The sequence below is a fragment of the Vicia villosa genome, unplaced genomic scaffold, assembly GCF_029867415.1.
Source record: "Vicia villosa cultivar HV-30 ecotype Madison, WI unplaced genomic scaffold, Vvil1.0 ctg.000428F_1_1, whole genome shotgun sequence".
Lineage (NCBI taxonomy): Eukaryota > Viridiplantae > Streptophyta > Magnoliopsida > Fabales > Fabaceae > Vicia > Vicia villosa.
In genome coordinates, this window is record NW_026705204.1 from 551,385 (window position 1) to 573,143 (window position 21,759).

A 21,759-nucleotide genomic window follows, 5' to 3' on the forward strand; every position below is an offset into this window, starting at 1 on the left:
TTGAGATATTTATAGGGATAAAAAACAGAAAAAATTTAAATATACATGTTTAAAAAAAAAACCAAAAAAACCTATTTTTCAGAAAATTTACCAAAGTGTCTAGGTTTGGCAGCAGACCCATGGGTATGCGCCAAACCAAAGGGCACATTGGTTGTGAAATAGCCAAATCAAATGGCGCAAACATTATTGTTGACACATAGGCGCCATATGAAATGGCTCCTATGTGTTAGTTTTTTTTTTTTTAAAAAAATACCCCATTTTGTTTTATTTCGCGCAAAGTTTTCGGTTCCGGACTTCGATTTTCGTAAAATTGGTCGGTAAGCCGATTTCGTAAAATTGTTATTAACCCTAATTATGTTATTTAATATTCGTGTTGTCGATTACGCCACTTAATAAAGTAGAGTTCATTGATTAAAAATATGTTACAAAGTCGATACACAAAGCCGATACATTATCAAAAAAATATGGTACTACAAACTTGATTAAACATGCGATGAGGTTGTTCCACGAGTAGGACATTTCTTTTTATTGTGGCCTAGTTGACGACAAATGCTACATTTTCTTTCCATTTTGTCATGCACGTCCATTTCGGTTCGAATACGAGTACTGTTGGGGCGGCCCTTTTTATTTCGTCGCATCGTGTCATTATGCCAAACTACCTCCCCATCATACTCAGGCCAGTAATCCTCTTTTGCTACCATTGGAAATGCGACATTGTATACCTCGAGCAAGGTGTCAATATTGTAAATTGGAGAAAGTAGTGACAATGCATCTCGGTGCGCATATGCACATGCTGCTATAACATGTGAGCAAGGCATACGAAATGCTTGGAACTTTTCACAGTCGCACCAATGATCATCAAGAAGAACCCTATATTGTTGTCTCGACAATCCTTCGTTGTGGTCAAATGTTTCTCGAACACTGAAGGTGCAGTTGAATAGATCGAAAGAAGTTACATGATGACTGTTGGCCTTCATTGATCGTTCTTTCATAAATTTCATGCAACTCTCGCTGAACAGTTGACCCGATTCTCTAACCGCACTCCACCTCTTACCTCTTGTTGAGAATAGCGAAGCCATCCTAAAGTAGGTTGCCTCCACCAGTACAGTGATAGGAAGGTTTCGAATGCCTTTAAAAACACCATTCATGGATTCTGCTAGATTTGTTGTCATGTGGCCCCATCGCACGCCGTTGTCGTAAGCCCTGGTCCATTTCTCCCTAGATAGGTTATCAATCCAACTTCCCGCCTCCGGATTTGACAATATAATTTCACTCCGATAATGTTGGAATGTAGGATGAGTTAATGCATATCCTGCATTGACCAGTGTTTTCCGGTGGTGCCTATTCTTAATCTCCCGCATGAAATTCTGGGCAATATGGCGAATACAGTATACATGTGTTGATGGTGGGTGCTGCCATCCGTTTGCTGGATTGTTGTAAGCACTTTCAATGAAAGCATGTCTATCAGAGATTAAACAAATATCAGGTTGAGGAGCAACATATTCTCGGAGATTCCTTAGAAAGAAACTCCAAGCCGCGACAGATTCACCTTCCACTATTGAGAATGCTACCGGAAATATGTTGTTGTTTCCATCTTGTGCAACAACATCAACTGGAAATTATGGACATTAATATAGTAGGTCAATATAGCTGGGGGTATAATCTCTAATCATTTCCTCTTTTATCAATCACAATTTTTTTAACGTAAGACCGAAATAATTTATAACTTTTATACATGCAGTTTATATGGAGACCATATTTGGAATGCGATCATGAACCTAGAGCTGAAGATGCTGTTGTTTGGACTGCAAAGACGACCATCATTCAGTACAACATCATCGAGATGCATCAAAGTGACCGGGTGAAACTCCAGTTCGGAATGCAGCAAGGTATCCCTGATCCTCCAACTGATTTGGGCGAATGGCACCTTAAACGAGTCAAACATCAATGGGATGTCCAACATTGGAAGAATTTCTCTCCCGTATGGCGCCAGATGTGGAAAGATCGTGCCCAATATGTCCTCGACTTCCCTGTAAGTGATCATGAAATGAAACCATCACCACAATACATGAGTTGGTACATAACTGTTACCACCCCAAATTTATTTGTGGCTGATCCCTTCTATCTAATAGACCCCCATCGTCAAAATTATATCATCCCACAATAACAACCTCAACAAAAACAACAAACCCAACAACAACAATACACCCAACAACAACAACAATACACACAACAACAACAATACCCCCAATACAAATACCACTCCGACTAACAAAACTACCGTCAATTTAACTCGTTCCAAACTCAGTCTCAACCACTCTATCAACATGACAACCAACACCAACATGACAACCAATATCAGACCCATTCCCAACCATTTTTTCAACCTTGTAGCCAACTGCCTCGCCAAAGCCTTAGACTCCCCTCCCACTACCAAGAGGCAGGGTCCTCAAGGTCATTCAGTCAACACAACGAGGCTGGTTTATCAAGACTCCAACTCAGTCCAGACGAGGGTCCACCTGATGAATATGACCCCCGAGACCCTTTAATATCACAATCATCTCACCACCGTACCCCGCTTGGGTTTGGAACACCAAGCAATCAGTTTGGGTTCTATCAAGGTAGTTCAAGTGCGACTGAGTGCTACCAACCGGAGTTCGTATCTCACCCTACTCCCCCACCACCGTTTAGCACATTTGAGGGCTTGGGTAACCGACTTTACGACTGTCGGCTTCCGGGACATTATGGTGGCCTTGACGAATTCCTGGACAGTGACATCCGGGACAACACAATTCCAGGACCATCTACACAAACGCAACATGAACCACAAAGAGGAGGGGGAAGGGGAAGGGGTGGCCCTAGGGTTCGCGGCGGCAACGCACATCCTCGGCGTAATATACAAGCACCTAGATGCAGAACAAAAGGGCGTTATTGTGATGAAGGACACAAGGGTTTTTTAGGAATTAAATATATCAGTTGTTGTTTCCGGTGTATCTTTCCATGAAAATTAATAAAATTATTTACTTCCGACTTTATTTATTTCAATCGTTGTTTCAATATTTGCTTCCGGTAGTCCAAATGGGTCTCCAATTATTAATTGTAACAAAACAAAAACAAATAAAAAAAATACAAAACCCGCGTAGGTGCCATTTGAAATGGCTAACCTATGTGGGCTCTACATTTGTGCAAAATGGAATGGCACATTCACCCCACCTTTTAACTTTGCGTCATTTGGTTTGGCGCATACCCCAGGGTCTGCTGTTAGGGGTGGGAATAGGTCAGGCCGGCTTATAGGGCCTACGGTCCAGCCTACATAGACCTAGGCTAGGCCAGACCTATTTAATAAAGAGGTCAGGCTTAGGCTTTTTTAAAAACCTATTTTATTAAATAGGCCAGGCTTAGGCTATTAAAAAAGCCTATGAAGTCTTATAGGCCGGCCTATATTTTCATATTTATTAGAGATATGTTAAATAAGTTGGTTCATGTATGCATATATATTAGAAAAAAAAACTAAACAGGCTACCCTATATATATATATAACAAATGCTAAATAGGTTCACTATATATGTATATATAGGCCGACCTACAAGACTTCTTAAGTTATATAGATTAATTGAAAACTTTAATGAGATACAGGCTTTTTAAATAGACTTTTAGGCCAGGCCAGACTTTTAAAAAGGTCAGGCCAGGCCAAAAAACTGAGCCTATGATAGGCCTTAGGCCAGGCTTAGGCCTTTTAAGTTTATCGTAGGCCAGACTCAGACCTTCTAAAGCCTAGCCTAGCCTAGCCTATTTCCACCCCTATCTGCTGCCAAACCTAGACATTTTGGTAAATTTTCTGAAAAACTAGTTTTTTTTTGTATTTTTTTAAAACTTGTATATTTAATTTTTTTTTCTAAAAAACATACTTAACCCAAATTTAAATAGGTTCATTTAAATATTCAATGTGTGAATTTTAATATTTGGATTTACCTTAAAGAGATTAAAATTTAAATAGGTTCTTTTAAATATTCACGCTGACACCTTTCCTTCTTCCTTTTCCTTCATTTTATAAAATTTCAATCAGAGAAATAAAGTTCACCATTGTCTACTCCTGCACCCAAAAATTCAATCTTTTTAATAATTTTTAGTAAATTCAAATTTGGCATATTTGTCAAGTTCTAATCTACTACATTCAAATCAAGATGATACATCTCTCACATTTGGTAAGTTTTTCATTTCCTTACCCTTTTTTTATTTGTCGTGCTCACATTTTCTAGATAGGTTATAGTTATACTGCATTAGGTCACATGCAATAGAAATGTTTTATTTGTTTTGTCTGATTAGATTTGGTTAGAATTTTTGAGTTTTAGAGCTTAGGGTTTGTTGAATGCTTTATTTTCTGATTTTATGCAGTCAGGATTTTGAAGTTTGGATAACAAAATTCAAATTTCTCTGTTTTGGATTGTTTTGAATTTTGGTTTGTTAATACATTGTTTCTGCTTCGTTGATTATGATATGCATTTTATTGTTTGATTTTAGGAAAATTGCTTCACAACCAAGAAAGAGATTGAGATATGGTAGAATGATCCAATATGCCTCAATGTGCAAGGAGAAAGTTAGACTATTGCGACCCGCGGCTGGAGAATCGTCCTTTGCTACTGATGGATCGTCTTCCTATGGTCATATATCTCCAACTCATTAGGAAGCCCCTGCTACTTTAGTACATGTTATTGTATCTGATGTCGTGCTTGATAGTTTTTCGGGAAGCCCCTCAAACCTTTGACTACTTCCTACATATGCACACCACGCTGTTAGCAAGCGTGAGGGGGAGAGGTAACATAAATAATTAAATTGTATGTGTTAAACATTTGTGTTATAATGATCGAATTGGATGGCGATAATATATTTATTTCTGTAGTAATAGGAGATGCTAAAATGGATCAGCGGTGGTAGGAAGGTAGAAAAGTTTTTGTAGTCCGATAAACCATGATTTCAGGATTTGTTGCAATTATTTGTGCAAGAGGATTTTGCAAAACTGAATATGGTTATATTAACCATGATTTATTGTTTGTGTTTGTTGAGAGATAACACGCAGAGACGTCATCATTTAATCTTACAATCAGTGAGATGACCATCACACTTGATGATGTATCACGTCTCTTATATCTTTCGATCACGTGAAGATTATTAGATCACTCTAGAATCAATATACCTAAGGCATTGAACCTAATGGTGACCCATCTAGGAGTTCGCCAGGGTAAAGCCCAAAAGGAGATAGATTCCACCAGAGGATGTCATGCCATATTTGTAAGTATAAGAGTGCGCCTAAGAGGGGGGGGGGGGGGGTGAATTAGGTTTTCAAAAATTTAATCGGTTTTATGAGAATACTTCTAATAATTTTTGGTTAAGTGTTTGAAGGTTTTTGTAAGGTTCTTTTCTTTTCTTTGGTAATGGTGATGAATGCAATAAAGTGCGGAAAAGTAAAGAACGCAACGATATATACTGGTTCCCCTCACAATCCGAGAGTACTCCAGTCCCCTTTCAAACACGAAAGAGATTTCACTATAGTTAGAATTATTGTACAAGCCTATGCCTACTATCTAACCTATAGGGTGATCAAAGGTTCTTAACACCTTTAAGATCAATTAACACTAATGTGAATGAAGAACAATCCTCCTCAAACACACCACTTACTTCCAACAATCCTGGATAGTAAGGAGATAATTTTCTTTGAACTTTTACAAGAGATTTAGATGAAGTTTGTATAGCACTATCAATCTTGGATTGATCTTCTTCTTCAAATAAACAATTCTCAAAATGAATATAAGTGTTCACAATAATGTATGCATGAAACTTTAAATGAATTCTCTATGAAAATGTGTGTAGAAAGTTTCATATAAAAATTCTGGTTTGTGGACACTTGAAAATAATGAAATTTATGAGTATGAATTGTTAATGAAGAAGGTAAATAATGATTTTGAAATATGTAGTATTTATAATGTACCAAACACCTCTTTGAATGGTTATTTTTCCATGAAACAATGCAATGATCAAGTGGTAAGAAAATGGATTCGTTTGAATAAGATCATGCAATGAAAAAACACACTGGTTCAGTAGGAACCGGTTCCTGCCTGGGACAACCCGGTTCCTGCTGAACGTTACAGCAGAAAAATTCAAATTTTGAACGTGGGAACCGGTTCCTGCATAGGGACAACCCGGTTCCCCATAGTAAACCACAGAATGCTGAAAATAGAGAATGCTGGGAACCGGTTCCCCCATAGGGACAACCCGGTTCCTAAAACCTTTATTTTGAATTTTATCTATGAAAAAGGTTTTAAATGAACTTTTGAGGGATGACACTTTGTAGTATGATTATGATATGCATGAAAATATATTTGTGAACAATTATATGTCAAAGTGAGTATTGTTTATACCTTTGACATTTTAGCTTGATCCTTGAATCTTCACAAATTCTTCAAGACTTTGAAATGATGTATTTTTGCTTGATACTTGAAATTCTTTTTGCACATCCTTTATAAAAGCTTGATGTCCATATTGTCTTCATCAAAACACACTATGCTTGAGAAGCTTGCATTTACATTCTCCCCCTTTTTGATGATGACAACCAAGTCTTGAAAATGCTTTGAAGAAGTTGTTTTTGTGCTTTGTGTTTATGTTGAATATTGCAAGGCTCCCCCTATATTAGAGACTCCCCCTAAATCCATGATTCCTTGATTTATGGTGATGAGTTTCATTTGATAATTTTAACAATGGCCTGCATTTTTCTTTGAAACAAAAACAACAACAAAAACACATATATATTCTTCTCCCCCTTTGTTATTATCAAAAAGGATGGGGAAAAAAGATAAAAAGTATATGAAAAATAACACAAACATAAATTCAACACAAACATAAATTTAAACGATACGAAACGTAGTTTTTTACGATTACAACACACAAACATAAATAGTCCTAAACATCACGAACATAAATGGAACATTGTCTAGAAAACATAAGTAAAATACGAATAATAGAAAGAAAACATTACATAGAAATTAAAGCACATAATTTAGTCACTTTCATCCATGTGTTCTTCATCATCATCCTCTTGTTCTTCTTCTTCTTCATCACTTCCTTCCTCTCCCTCATAATGAGCTAAGATACGCCTTTGAGTCCGTTGAATTTCCCGCATTTGTCTTCTCATAAGGTTATGCTCATAGTTATTCTCCCTCTTGTTGTTATCAATGGATGTTTGAATAGAACAAATCTTGGCAAACATCATATCCATTGTGTATCCACCTTCGGGACGTTGAGGATCTTGTGGCATGGCTGGCTCAAAATCAACTTTGTAAACGAATCTACCTTCACGATCCGTAACTATTCCTGTATTTTTAAGAGCGGTAGCGGTGGTGATAGCACACTCTTGTTCATCCATATTTTTCTTTGGTTCCCGTTGGAGGAGAACACCAGCATTCCGAACAATATGAGAGATGGCCCTTGCATAAGGTAAGCCTCCTTTAAGGGAAGCCATAAGCTGCATGTGGCGCATAATTGAAAGCTCCCAATTGACTTCAATGCCCCGCCTTAGAGCAAGCAAAACCATCAACTCGAACTCATTGACCCTGGAATGGTTAGAATTCTTTGGAAATAAAACATAAGCAATGATAAGATGGAGCATCCTATCACTCACCGATAAGCTTGAACCGAACATGTTAAACTTGATAGCAAGCTGTTGGCGAACTGACTCGCGTTGAGTTGGTCGGCACATATCCACAAAAACATCAATCTTACTATACGGTTGCCAATCCTCCGGTATGTTACCTTGAAGGAGCACTAAGCCTTGAGATGGAATTCCTAACACTCTTCCAAATTCCTCAACATCTAAGCATATTTCCTTATTTGAAACTTTTGACAATAATGTGAAATCATCAAATTCATCGGTTACTATCCTAAGATTGTGGTAAAACTCTCTAACCAAATCCGGATAATAATCACCATGGTCAAGCACAAAATTAGCTACCCCTGCATTAGCTAGTCTACCCGGAAAATTGAAGCTGTGATTAGGGAAATCGGGTAGTTTACCGTATTTTGCCGCAAGGAGTTTTCGACTCCGGATGTTGAATGTGAGTCTCCGACTCTTGACCGTTGGTTGGATCTCTTGAGGATCTTCACTTGTCTCTCCCATTTTGTTCTTTCCCTTTGCACTTCTTGAAGCTTTGGGTGCCATTGTTGAAAGGAGTTGAAAGTTAGGGTTTAAGTTGAGGTTTTAGGATTTGGTGAGTGGAGAAGGATTTGAGTGAATTGTGTGAAAGAGTGGAGGATTATATAGTGTTTAGAGGTAGTGGGTAATTTAATTTGGAGAGTTATGGTGAGATAATGGAGCTTTGAATGGGGTTTGACTATGGAGGTGGAAGGGTGTTTGAAGAAGATGAAGATGAATGTATGTGAATAATGAAAGTAAATGTGTGTGAATGAGAGTAAAAGAGAATAAATGTGTGGTGTGAACTAAAATAAATAAATAGAAAAAAATAAGGCAAAACAATAATGACCACACATACCTTCATGTACAGCCAAACAAGATAAGCAAAAATCTGGAAAATGTACGTGGGAACCGGTTCGTCCCTACATGGGAACCGGTTCCTGAGACACAAAGAAAACACGCCTCTGGAAATTAGTATGGGGAACCGGTTCGTCCCTACATGGGAACCGGTTCCTGGACTGAAAATTTCCAAAATCTTTTATTTTATGAAATATAAAGCATACATATCATACATATTTACCAAGTCATAATGAATGAACATTTATAAAGCACTTTTAACTTAAAAATTTAGAAACGTGTACCTTTGATGTATGAAAATGACGAATAAATTTTAAACATCACCTTCGTCTAAAATTCCAAGCTCTCGTCGAATTTTGTAAAACGATTCTTTTGGGAGAGGCTTGGTGAAGATATCCGCAAGTTGATTATGAGTATCTACAAAAGTGACTTCAACATCTCCTTTAAGCACATGATCGCGAAGAAAATGATGTCGAATGTCTATGTGTTTGGTTCTTGAATGCATGACCGGATTCTTTGTAATATTTATAGCACTTGTATTGTCGCATCGAAGAGGAATACATCCGAGATCAAGTCCGTAGTCACGAAGTTGTTGCTTAAGCCAAAGAATTTGTGCACAACAACTACCCGCTGCTATGTATTCTGCTTCGGCCGTACTAAGAGCAACACATGCTTGCTTTTTACAAGCCCATGATACTAATGCATTTCCAAGAATGTGACAAGTACCGCTTGTGCTTTTACGATCAGTTTTACATCCTGCATAATCCGCGTCAGAATAACCAATTAAATTGCAAACACTACCTTTAGGATACCATAAGCCAACGTTGGTTGTTCCTTTGAGATACTTCATGATCCTTTTAACCGCCATAAGATGTGATTCCTTTGGATTTGCTTGAAAGCGAGCACAAAGACAAACACTAAACATTATGTCAGGACGGCTTGCCGTCAAATACAATAAAGAACCAATCATACCTCGATATTTGGTAATATCAATTGGAGTACCGGATTCATCTTGATCAACATATGTACCGGAGCCCATTGGAGTATTCATTGCTTTACAATTGTCCATATCAAACTTCTTTAATAGTTCTTTACAATATTTGGATTGATTGATAAAAATTCCATCTTTGAGTTGCTTAATTTGTAGTCCAAGAAAGTAATTCATCTTTCCCATCATAGACATCTCGAATTCTCCTTGCATCATCAATGAGAATTCCTCACACATTTCTTTGTTAGTTGATCCAAAAATGATATCATCAACATAGACTTGAACCAATAAAGTGTTACTCTTGATTTTCTTAATGAACAAAGTTTTATCAACCTTACCCTTTTCGAAACCCTTTTCACACAAAAAATTGCTAAGTCTATCATACCATGCTCTAGGTGCTTGCTTTAATCCATAAAGAGCCTTTCTCAACTTAAAGACATGTGAAGGATTCTTGAAGTCTTCAAATCCCGGGGGTTGTTTGACATAGACTTCTTCATTGATGTAGCCATTCAAGAATGCGCTCTTGACGTCCATTTGATAAAGCTGAAAATTTAATGAACATGCATAAGCAAGTAAAAGACGAATAGCTTCTAACCTTGCAACCGGAGCAAATGTTTCTTCAAATTCGATTCCTTCTTCTTGATTGTAACCTTGGGCCACCAATCTTGCTTTGTTTCGAACAATTATACCATTCTCATCAAGTTTGTTCTTAAACACCCATCGAGTACCTATGATGTGTTTGTTACTTGGTCTAGGAACAAGTTCCCAAACTTGATTTCTTTCGAATTGATTTAATTCTTCTTGCATTGCATTTATCCATTGATCGTCTCCTAAGGCTTCATCAACTTTGGAAGGTTCAATTTGAGAAACAAAAGCCATGTGTAAGCAAGCATCTTTGAGATTTAATCTTGTTGCAACTCCTTGACTAATATCACCAATAACTTTATCAATAGGATGATCTCTATGAGTTCTCCATTCTTTTGGTAGATCATTGGTGTTTGATTCTTGTTGTACACTTTCTTGTTGAACACTTTCTTGTTGTACTTCTGGTGCCTTCATAATTATATCATTTGAAAGTTCTTCTGGTGCCTTCACAATTGTATCATTTGAAGGTTCTTCCGGGGGTAAATCTAAAGGATCATCATCATCACAAACAACTATTTCCTCTTTGGAGGTGTTAGTCTCATCAAAAGATACATGCATAGATTCTTCAATAGTTAAAGTTCTTTTATTATAAATTCTATATGCTTTACTAGAAAGAGAATAACCAAGAAATATACCTTCGTCGGATTTCTCATCAAACTTACCAAGATTGTCTTTGTCATTGTTGAGAACAAAGCACTTGCATCCAAAAATGTGAAAGTGAGCAATGTTTGGCTTTCTTCCTTTGAAGAGTTCATATGGAGTCTTCTTTAAGATAGGTCTAATGATTACTCGATTTCCAACATAACATGCCGTACTAACCGCATCCGCCCAAAAATATTTAGGAAGATTTGCATCACTAAGCATTGTTCTTGCAAGTTCCACTAGAAACCTATTTTTCCTTTCAACTACTCCATTTTGTTGTGGAGTTCTTGGTGCTGAAAAATTATGAGAGATACCATGTTCTTCACAAAATTCTTCAAACGATGCATTTTGAAATTCTCCACCATGATCACTTCTTATGGATACAATCTTTAATGATTTTTCATTTTGGATTTGTTTTGCATACTTCTTAAAGGCTCTAAAAGCATCACTTTTCTGCACAAGAAACAAAGTCCAAGAATATCTAGAATAATCATCAACAATAACTAAAGCGTATACATTACCTCCGAAGCTTCTTGTCCTTGATGGACCAAATAAATCCATATGCAACAATTGAAGTGGTCTTGTTGTAGTCACCACATTTTTTGGTTTGAAAGACGATTTGGTTTGCTTTCCCTTTTGACAAGCATCACATAGTTTATCTTTGACAAACTTTATCTTAGGTAAGCCAATGACAAGATCATGTTTGGTTAACTTATTTAAATGATCCATATGAATATGGGCTGCTCTTTTATGCCATAACCATGATTCATTATTGTTTACCAAAAGACATTTTACTTTCAAAGATAAATCATTTAAAGAAATCATAAAAATGTTATTAATTCTTGTACCTTTGAGTTTTACCTCATTGGTGACTTCATCGATGATCAAGCATTCTTCCTTAGTGAATTTGATCTTGAAGCCTTTGTCACAAAGTTGGCTAATGCTTAGAAGATTATGCTTTAGTCCTTCAACATAAAGAACATCTTCAATGGATGTGAAAGGTGGTGCACCGACTTTGCCTTTGCCAAGAATTCTTCCCTTATTGTTGTCTCCATAAGTGACAAAACCCTTGGCCTTTAACCTTAGATCTGAAAATTGGTTTAGGTCACCCGTCATATGCTTTGAACAACCACTATCTAGATACCATAGGTTTGAAGTGGTCTTCAAGCAAACCTACAAAACAAATTAAGTTTTGTTAGGTACCCAAATGGCTTTGGGTCCATCATAGTTAGTTCCTTTCTTCACCCATACATAATGTCCACTAGGAACACTAAAGTTCCTTACATAACAAGCATTGGGTGTGTGACCAATAATACCACAATAAAAACAAGTAGGTTCAAAGTTACTTCTATATCTAGGAGGATAAGATTTCTTCTTAACAAAGTTCTTCCTTTTAGGATAATGTTGCATTACTTTAGGCTTAATCACTTTCTCTTGAATTGGTTGGTTACTAGCCTTGACAAAGATAGTCTTGTTGGATGTTGGTTTATCAAATTTAGAGAAACCAAGTCCGCTCTTATCATTGGAGTATCTTTGTGTGCTAAGAACATTTTCCAATCCAATTTGCCCTTTTTCATATCTTTCTAAAACACGTTTTAATTGGACAATTTGGAAGGAAAGTGATTCACAATTCTTGCATACAACATTATCTTTTTGAACACTAATCATTTTTTCTTTGTCATCTTTATGTTCTACTTCAATTATCTTAACCTTCTCTTCTAACGATGATATTATTTTCTTTTGAGATGAGATAGTTTTATAGAGAATTTTGCATTCTTTTAATAATTCTTCTATTGCACCTTGCGCACCATTATCAAAAAGAGAATTATCATAACTAACCTCGCCTTCTTCATCGTCGGAGTGGTGTGATGCCATTAGTGCTAGGTTTGCACTTTCGTCACTATCGGAGTCCGATGAGGAACTTACTTCATTATCTTCCCATGCTATGTAGGCCTTTTTATTTTTGAACTCCCTTTTGCCTTTGAATACATTCTTCTTCGAAAGCTTTGGACATTCCGGCTTTATGTGTCCTTGTTTCCCACATTCATAGCATGTAACTTCTTGTGATGAAGTGGATGCTTCTTTATCTTTATGCTTTGAGAATTTCTTTCTTTTGACATAGTTAGTATTATCAATATTATTTTTATTACCAAAAAATTTGCCTAACCTTTTTACAAGAAGCAAGAAGTTTTCATCTTCATCCGATGCGTCTTTTATTTTGCTTTCTATTGAATCTACTTTTAATGCAATGCCTTTGGATTTCTTCTCTAAGTTCTCATGCTTTTCCAATCTTCCAAGTTCTGTCTCATATTCTTGAAGTTTTCCAAATAGTGTTGCGGAAGTAAGTTTTGATAAATTCTTCTTTTCGGATATCGCCGTCACTTTTGGTTGCCACTCCCTTGTCAAAGATCTGAGCACTTTAAGATTAAGTTCTTCGGTAGTAAGAGTCTTACCAAGTGCCTTCAAGTGATTTGTCAAATGTACGAATCGTTTTTGCAAATCGAGAATAGTTTCTCCGGGCTTCATTCTAAACAGTTCGTACTCTTGGCTTAAAGTATTCAACCTTGATCTTTTAACTTCAGCGGTACCTTCATGAGTTTCTACAAGAGTATCCCAAATTTCCTTTGATGTTGTACATGTTGATATTCGGAAGAATTCATCCATACTAAGAGCACCATGAAGAAGACTGATCGCCTTTTTGTCAGCAAGAACCCTTTTTCTATCATTATCATCCCATGACGCTTTAGGTTTCTCCGATCCAACACCATTAACGACCGTTGTAGGAACATGAGGACCTTGTAGGACAGCCTCCCAAACTTCTTCTCCTTGTGCTTCTAGATGAGCCTTCATTTGGATTTTCCAAAAGTCAAAATATTCACCACAAAACAATGGAGGCTTGTTGTTAGAACCACCATCTTTGAAAACCGGTCTTTGATTTGCGGAAGCCATTCTGGATCTTTAGGAACAAGTTACCTATAACTTGCTCTGATGCCAAATGTAAGTATAAGAGTGCGCCTAAGAGGGGGGGGGGGGTGAATTAGGTTTTCAAAAATTTAATCGGTTTTATGAGAATACTTCTAATAATTTTTGGTTAAGTGTTTGAAGGTTTTTGTAAGGTTCTTTTCTTTTCTTTGGTAATGGTGATGAATGCAATAAAGTGCGGAAAAGTAAAGAACGCAACGATATATACTGGTTCCCCTCACAATCCGAGAGTACTCCAGTCCCCTTTCAAACACGAAAGAGATTTCACTATAGTTAGAATTATTGTACAAGCCTATGCCTACTATCTAACCTATAGGGTGATCAAAGGTTCTTAACACCTTTAAGATCAATTAACACTAATGTGAATGAAGAACAATCCTCCTCAAACACACCACTTACTTCCAACAATCCTGGATAGTAAGGAGATAATTTTCTTTGAACTTTTACAAGAGATTTAGATGAAGTTTGTATAGCACTATCAATCTTGGATTGATCTTCTTCTTCAAATAAACAATTCTCAAAATGAATATAAGTGTTCACAATAATGTATGCATGAAACTTTAAATGAATTCTCTATGAAAATGTGTGTAGAAAGTTTCATATAAAAATTCTGGTTTGTGGACACTTGAAAATAATGAAATTTATGAGTATGAATTGTTAATGAAGAAGGTAAATAATGATTTTGAAATATGTAGTATTTATAATGTACCAAACACCTCTTTGAATGGTTATTTTTCCATGAAACAATGCAATGATCAAGTGGTAAGAAAATGGATTCGTTTGAATAAGATCATGCAATGAAAAAACACACTGGTTCAGTAGGAACCGGTTCCTGCCTGGGACAACCCGGTTCCTGCTGAACGTTACAGCAGAAAAATTCAAATTTTGAACGTGGGAACCGGTTCCTGCATAGGGACAACCCGGTTCCCCATAGTAAACCACAGAATGCTGAAAATAGAGAATGCTGGGAACCGGTTCCCCCATAGGGACAACCCGGTTCCTAAAACCTTTATTTTGAATTTTATCTATGAAAAAGGTTTTAAATGAACTTTTGAGGGATGACACTTTGTAGTATGATTATGATATGCATGAAAATATATTTGTGAACAATTATATGTCAAAGTGAGTATTGTTTATACCTTTGACATTTTAGCTTGATCCTTGAATCTTCACAAATTCTTCAAGACTTTGAAATGATGTATTTTTGCTTGATACTTGAAATTCTTTTTGCACATCCTTTATAAAAGCTTGATGTCCATATTGTCTTCATCAAAACACACTATGCTTGAGAAGCTTGCATTTACAATATTTTCTTTCTCCATGACAAATTATGATGAGGCACGACTTGCCTATCATAGAGTATGTGCATTGAGGACATATTTCTTAATCTTGGTTGGCATGGGCATTTTTGTGGATAAAAGTGCTACCTATGTCGGTGTTGTGTACATTAAATACTTCACTGACTTAGAGAGAACTCACCAGTATGATTGGGGGCATCTTGTTTGGTTTACCTTTATTCCAAATTAGTTTAAGGTAGTCATTGGAAGACGAGACAGTTAACAGCAAACAAGTGTCTATTTACGGTTTTTTTCCATTTTTTATATTAATTTCATAATACATGTGCTAGACCGTCATTGATATTTTATCTGAATCATTTTCAGGCATGGGTCCATCAACATTTTCCACGTCTATTCAATTAGGAATATGTTGAAGATTACTCTAAAGAATGGCAACATGAATGCTCCACTTTCCCATTCAGGGGGATTCAAGCGACTAAGTCGTTCAAGATTGTACAATGGCATCGTGTCAGATGACAAATTTTTCATGTTGTATGGTGAGCACAGTCAAACACGGTCCTAGGAGATAATATCATGGTACTCTTGATGGTTGGGATATAGGTATCAACTCATGTACCCACATCTACTCAAGGACCTCGCAGTTGATACTCCTACCATTTTCCTAGTCCATGGAGTACAATGTATAATTACATCCAATGATTTTATAGTGTCTCATCCTTACATGACATCAGATGCATAAGGAGGTCTCCTTAGGCCAACTCATTAAGAGATACTGGAGGAGGAACAAGCGAGAGTGAATCATGTCATGGATGTACTGTTGATATGTCATCGTATAATTGTTATTTGAAGAAAGGCCATAGCTAGGAGTGAGTTTCAAGAAAGCACGCCTGAGAGGGTCACTCTACAGGTAATCTTAGCAAAGGCATGAGTATAGAAGATAGAGGAGAAACAAGAGTGACATATTTACTCAATAGTGATATTTTAATTTGTATTTTGATATTAAAATTTGAGAATTTGTATGGTTTGTTATATTTTATGAACCCTGTTGTATGGTTTACCAATATTTTATCTGACAATTCGATCTTATTAATGAATGACTAATGTGTATGATTTATTGTGGATGTGATTTAAAAATGACTTATAATGTATAATTTATTAATAATGAAAATTTTCTTGTAAGTTATTGTCAAAGGATGCAAATAATGTCTTGGGATTAGTCTAGTTTTTGAAATCCATATTCACTCCATTTTAATCATTATCCAAGTATTGAAATCCGAATTTTAATAGGGATGCATTCGGAGTTTTTTTTGTTGCAAATATGAAGGTATCTCTTTAATGAAATTATTTTATTGTAAAATGAGTACGTCTAGATTTCAATCTCCGAGCGATGGACATTATTGAGTTTCCATAGGATGACATGAGACGTAGTGATCTCACCCCTAAAACTTACTATGAAAAATCTCAGGTGATTTGGGTTTTAAGAGTTCAACTTAGAGATATTTACATATTATCCACCAAAATCCTTAACTACAGCAAAAGTTAAATTCATATCCTTTTAAGATATGGAGCAATTTTTGTACAAACTGGACCAACATGTGTTCCAAAGGACAGTTTGGTGAGAAAGGACAGTTTTTGAAAATGATAACTTGTTCCAATTTATGAACATAAATAGCACATGTTTATGGCATGCATACATATGTAAAAAAGTAAAAACACTGCAAAATATTGTCCAGAAACATTATGAAATCTGCCCGTTGTATACAATTCTCATGGCATTACATCAAATTAAAAAGAAACTCTATACTATATACAAAAACTTGTTTAAAAAATATTAATAGTTTACGAATACATACTCGATACAAGTAAGATCTTTCTTATCGAACCATCTCTTAAGCACTAGGATCCGGATATGTCTTATCGATCGGCTTTGGTCAAGCAACCGCTACATTTTTGGACGCAATCGTGCAATTTTTCCAAGAAAAATGTAGCACAGTTTGCTAGATGAAAGGAAATAATGCATACTCAGCATAGAACAGATTCCATATGAATCGATAGAATCCCGATATTGCTTCCTGCAACATATTGTCAGACATTTAATCAAGCAACAGTGGTTGGAGAAAACGATATAGTGGATGTAAAGTTCAACGCTTATGATCTATCTTCTTCTATTTATTGTTTTTGTAATCCGGGTTTGCATCACTATGTAACTTCCAGAACAAGCAACGATAGTTCTTGGCAAACTGATCCATATCACATGTAGTCGTGAAGTCGAAAATCAAGGTTCAACTTCTGAATTTTGAAAACATTAAATATTTGCTACAATTAATTTCATACCGGAGATATAAAACATATTTACCTTTGTATAGTTTGCTTTTTCTAATATCTGCACCTGATATATTAGAAAAATAAATCATGTTATTTTACAAGCTCAAAACTTACTGATATGTATTTTGGAAAAATGAGAAAGAGTCATTTTACATTCATTATATAATAATCAACAACAGGTATTAATCTGCGCGTCGAACCTGGTAAATCAAGCTTGATGCAAAAATCGTATGAGCTGGAATCAGTAACCATCGCCTGAAAGCCTGTTAACAGTGCCACATCTTACATAAAGTTTTTTTGAATGTTTAGATAATGATAAGTGATTAGGACATGAGATAAGTTATTATTCACCTGTGGCATATAAATTGCTGCCGCTATGCTAACAACATAGTTCATTAGCAAAATCCCAGCACCAAGAAAAGAAATGTTCCGAACTCCTAATTTTGTAGCGAAGGTCGATATCTGATACCTGTAGTGCAGTTAATTATTACGTGCAATCCATATTACATTACATACATAAAAGTAATGAACTTGCAACCGTTAACACAACTTGATCACAAAACGTACCTACGATCTCCTTCAACATCTGGAAGATCTTTTGTTATAGCAATTACCAATGCAAAAAATGTTACAAAAGTTGTGATAAAAACCACAGAAGAGCTGCAGGTAGATATACGATAACAAATGTATCAACATCATTACGAGTTTTGTTCATCATAATAGGAACATCATAATTCATGGTTATTATGAGCTTTAACGAGCCTCTATTTGAACAAATAAGCAACCATTATCTCAGTTGTTCAAAACTTCATCAATTACAAAATACGAAGCAGCAGCGATTAGCTCTTACTCACCTCCACTCAAAAGCAAGTCCAAGAGCAGCTCTAGTAGCATAGTACACACCAAAGTTAAGTAGAAAGCCTCGTACCTGTGTTAAGTTTCTTTAGTTACTCATGTTCATCCAAATGAACAGATACTTTAAACTAAATATCCAACTAGAATAATCCGAAAAAACTGCATATTGATTCCAATAGCAGCTATTTTTGAAATTACATATAGACAGTGCTGCAAAGATTGGGAAGAAAGGAGGTTATATCATACCGTAGCAATAATAAGAAATGCTGCGACAGGAAAGCGTTTCATCCTAAGTGGAGGAACGGAATAGATAGTACCGAGAAAAAGGCCAAATGAGTAAAGAGAAAAAATAAAGGGTCCAAAGTTCAATCCTACAATCGATAGGCCAGCTGCTGCAAAAAATATAACCAAGAACCATGCAGATTGGACAGAAAGATCTCCTGCGGCTATAGGTAAATAAGGCTTGTTTACCCTGAAAAATGAAATAGAAGAATATTGAAACTTGGCAAGAAATGTGCTAAAGGTGATGAAAGAAAGAGAAAAGAATGAACGAGAAAAGACGGTTATCAATATAAGTCGGCATCATACTTGTCAATGCTAATGTCATATATTTGATTGATGCCAACTATATAACCGTTCCCACAAATCAGAGCAAAAAGACCAGAGAATGCTTTAAGCAAAAGAGACCACTTTATCATATTTGAGTTCTCGATCAACGCTCTTGACACCAAAGCACTGTAATGCGAACAAGAGATAAAATGAGAGTAAGTTAAAGTGTAAGAATCAGCATGTAACTGCAAGAAACACGTGGATGAAGGTTATAGAGCTACTCACGCAGATCCTAGTGCTGTACCACGTATAGTATGTGGCCTTAAAAATCTCCAGAACGCATCTTTCAAATCTAAAACTTTGTCAGCAAATGGACGATCGGATCCAGCGGCTCCAACTTCGCTGCAGGCCTGCCAGCGTTTTAATTTAAATTGTTAAATAACAAACCAAAACCAACAATGAGATAAAAAAATGTTTCTTGACCAAAATACATTCAGAGATGACAAAATTATAATAACTAATTGAATAATCGGTGGCTGCAATTGTAGCTGAAATTGAAATTTTCGATACAATTATCACCATTGCAGGAGTCATTACTGTCCTGTTGTATCAGTACCATTGCTGCCTCACCTACATAAAACCCGAAACAGTATAACCGGGTCCTTGATATTAGAATATCAAGAACCGAACTTTGTACCCTGGGGTTTAAACATTCACACTCACTGTGCACCAACCACTTGTGCTAGACTCTGGTAGTAAACCAGATTCTTCATTACAACTCATCACTATTTTGATTGTTCCATTAAAACATTATACTATCATTGATCTTTTTAATATTTAACAATTCTACCACTATTGATGTAAAAAAAACTCATAAATCAAAGCACAAAACTTAATAAAAAAATACTCCAAAAGCAACAAGTTTTAATCAAAACTCTTAATCAACATCAACAAGTCTTAATTGAAACATTACATCCCAAAATTCAAACCTAAAAGTACTAAATATTAAGGATATTATTGGTTTTTCAGAGGGAAAATGGACAGTGGGTCAGAAACTGCTAGGCCGGGAACTGCTCCGCTCCGCTATCCCGCTATTTACCCTATTCTGGCCGCTGTTGTGTTCTGCACAGCTAAGGCTCTTCCCATAGCGGTCAGCCTCCGCTCCGCTCCACTATCCTGCTAATAGCGCCGCTATTGACTACTCTGTTTCAATCTTAATCAATACATAATGTTTTTCTTGAGGGATAATAAATACATAATCAAAACATTGCAACTTTTATTTATTAAGATTTACTTTAATAGGTTAGTTCTGATAAATGCTACATATTTACAGCTACAGTTATTTCTGATAAATGCTACATATTTACAATTACAGCGAGTTAAAACTTCAACTCTAAACTTCTGTGCTGTGAATTATGACTCAACTATGAAAAGACTAAAATCTGACTCTGTTGCATGCATACGGGTTCAGGGTTGATACCCGATACTAATATGGGTACGAGATAAAGTGAATTTAAGAAAACTAAGGTAACAATAAGTTAGTGTAGTAAACTATAAAAGATTATATAGAAATAATAAATTATAATTTTGCATAACATAAGAAGAAAAAATTGAATGAAAGATAAAAGTAATTAAAATTCAAAATTCATGACATAAACCCAACATATAAAGAGAATGGAATTTGGTCCCCAAGCCAAAATCCATATCCAAAACTAACCCAAATTCAGAGCCATTTGAAGAACTTAAGAGATTTTTCTGTGTTCATATGTCATAGAGGCATACCTACATTCCTAGTTGCATTCAATGAAATGAACATGTCAAAAGATAGAATTACATACTTTATACATAAAATAAAAACACACTTATAGGTATATGTATCCATGAAACAGGGTTTCCACAAACGACACTTACACGGATAATAATTTGAGAAAATGACATAGTTGAATGTAATCACATATATTGGTATTGTGTCTGATCCAGACAAGTCTTCAATCTAGAATATTGATGTTGTAGTATAGATATATGTATATATTAACACACTCACACATAGACATACATTCATACATATACATATTCACAACCTAGGGCCTGTGATAAGGGTCTCCAAGGTGGGCTACACCACAAAGCCTCCAATTTAACCATATTTAACCATAGTTAAACAATGGCTATATCATTACACATTTGTACTTAAACTGTCATTAAATAGGGGCAGTACATTTTGCAAAGATGAACCTTGGCTGAATTGGGAGCACTACATATACCCTCTAAAAGTTCAAGACAGTCCTAAACTAAAAACCCACCAAATAATTCCCAAAGAATTACAAGCAAACAAATAAAAATTGAACCTTTAATGGAGAAAACAAAAAACACACCATACCCTAATGGAAATTGGTCTGTGTTGTTTCTTTGGTTTTGAAACATGAGTTGAGAAACTTGTGTGATGATGATGATGATGGTTAATCCCAATTGAACGGAGGTGTTTGGAGGTTGTGGACTTGAGAGAAGTGGGTGGTTTGAAAGAGTAGTAGGAGGTGGAATTCCATGTGGGGGTTATGGAAGAATGTGAATGAAGAAGAGTTGAATATGAAGAAGAAGTAGAGAGCTCCATAAGGAGCTGAAGACAGAAGTTACACACAATCTCAGACACAGAAATGTTGCTGGAGGAGGAGAATGTGTTCTTGCTTATGTGGGGTCAAAATCCTTCTACCACTTCTTCAAATCATGTTATGTTTTTGATGAAAATATATTTAATATTTATTTGCTTTTTTATTTAAAAAAATCAATTTCTTTTTTAAAAATTACTAATAATTATAAAAATTTATACTCACTTTATAAATATTTATATATTGTTTAAATAATAATATTAAATTATAATTAATGCATCTAAATGGCATTTATATCTTATTTTCAACAATTAAAAAAAAGTTAAATATGTT

The 21,759-nt window shown here is 35.8% G+C and overlaps 1 protein-coding gene across 1 annotated transcript; it reads right to left on the reverse strand.

Annotated features, from left to right (window-relative positions):
* Nucleotides 1-16,793: 16,793 nt before the first annotated feature.
* Nucleotides 16,794-21,536, reverse strand: LOC131628171 (homogentisate solanesyltransferase, chloroplastic-like). Its single transcript, XM_058899038.1, has 10 exons — nucleotides 21,201-21,536; nucleotides 19,109-19,233; nucleotides 18,863-19,009; nucleotides 18,521-18,746; nucleotides 18,274-18,347; nucleotides 17,987-18,079; nucleotides 17,771-17,888; nucleotides 17,620-17,682; nucleotides 17,451-17,483; nucleotides 16,794-17,166 (listed from the first exon to the last, which is right to left on the reverse strand). The coding sequence occupies exons 1-10, from the start codon at nucleotides 21,429-21,431 to the stop codon at nucleotides 17,092-17,094; spliced, it is 1,185 nt and encodes a 394-aa protein (XP_058755021.1). The 5' UTR covers nucleotides 21,432-21,536; the 3' UTR covers nucleotides 16,794-17,091.
* Between the last annotated feature and the right edge of the window lie 223 nt (nucleotides 21,537-21,759).

Excerpts from the sequence above, each read along its gene's own strand:
- LOC131628171 (XM_058899038.1), bottom strand. The coding sequence starts at position 21,431 with ATGGAGCTCTCTACTTCTTCTTCATATTCAACTCTTCTTCATTCACAT. Across the intron at positions 18,348-18,520 it reads CATTTCTTATTATTGCTACG|GTACGAGGCTTTCTACTTAA; the intron begins GTATGATATAAC and ends AACTTAACACAG. Across the intron at positions 17,889-17,986 it reads GATGTTGAAGGAGATCGTAG|GTATCAGATATCGACCTTCG; the intron begins GTACGTTTTGTG and ends ACTGCACTACAG.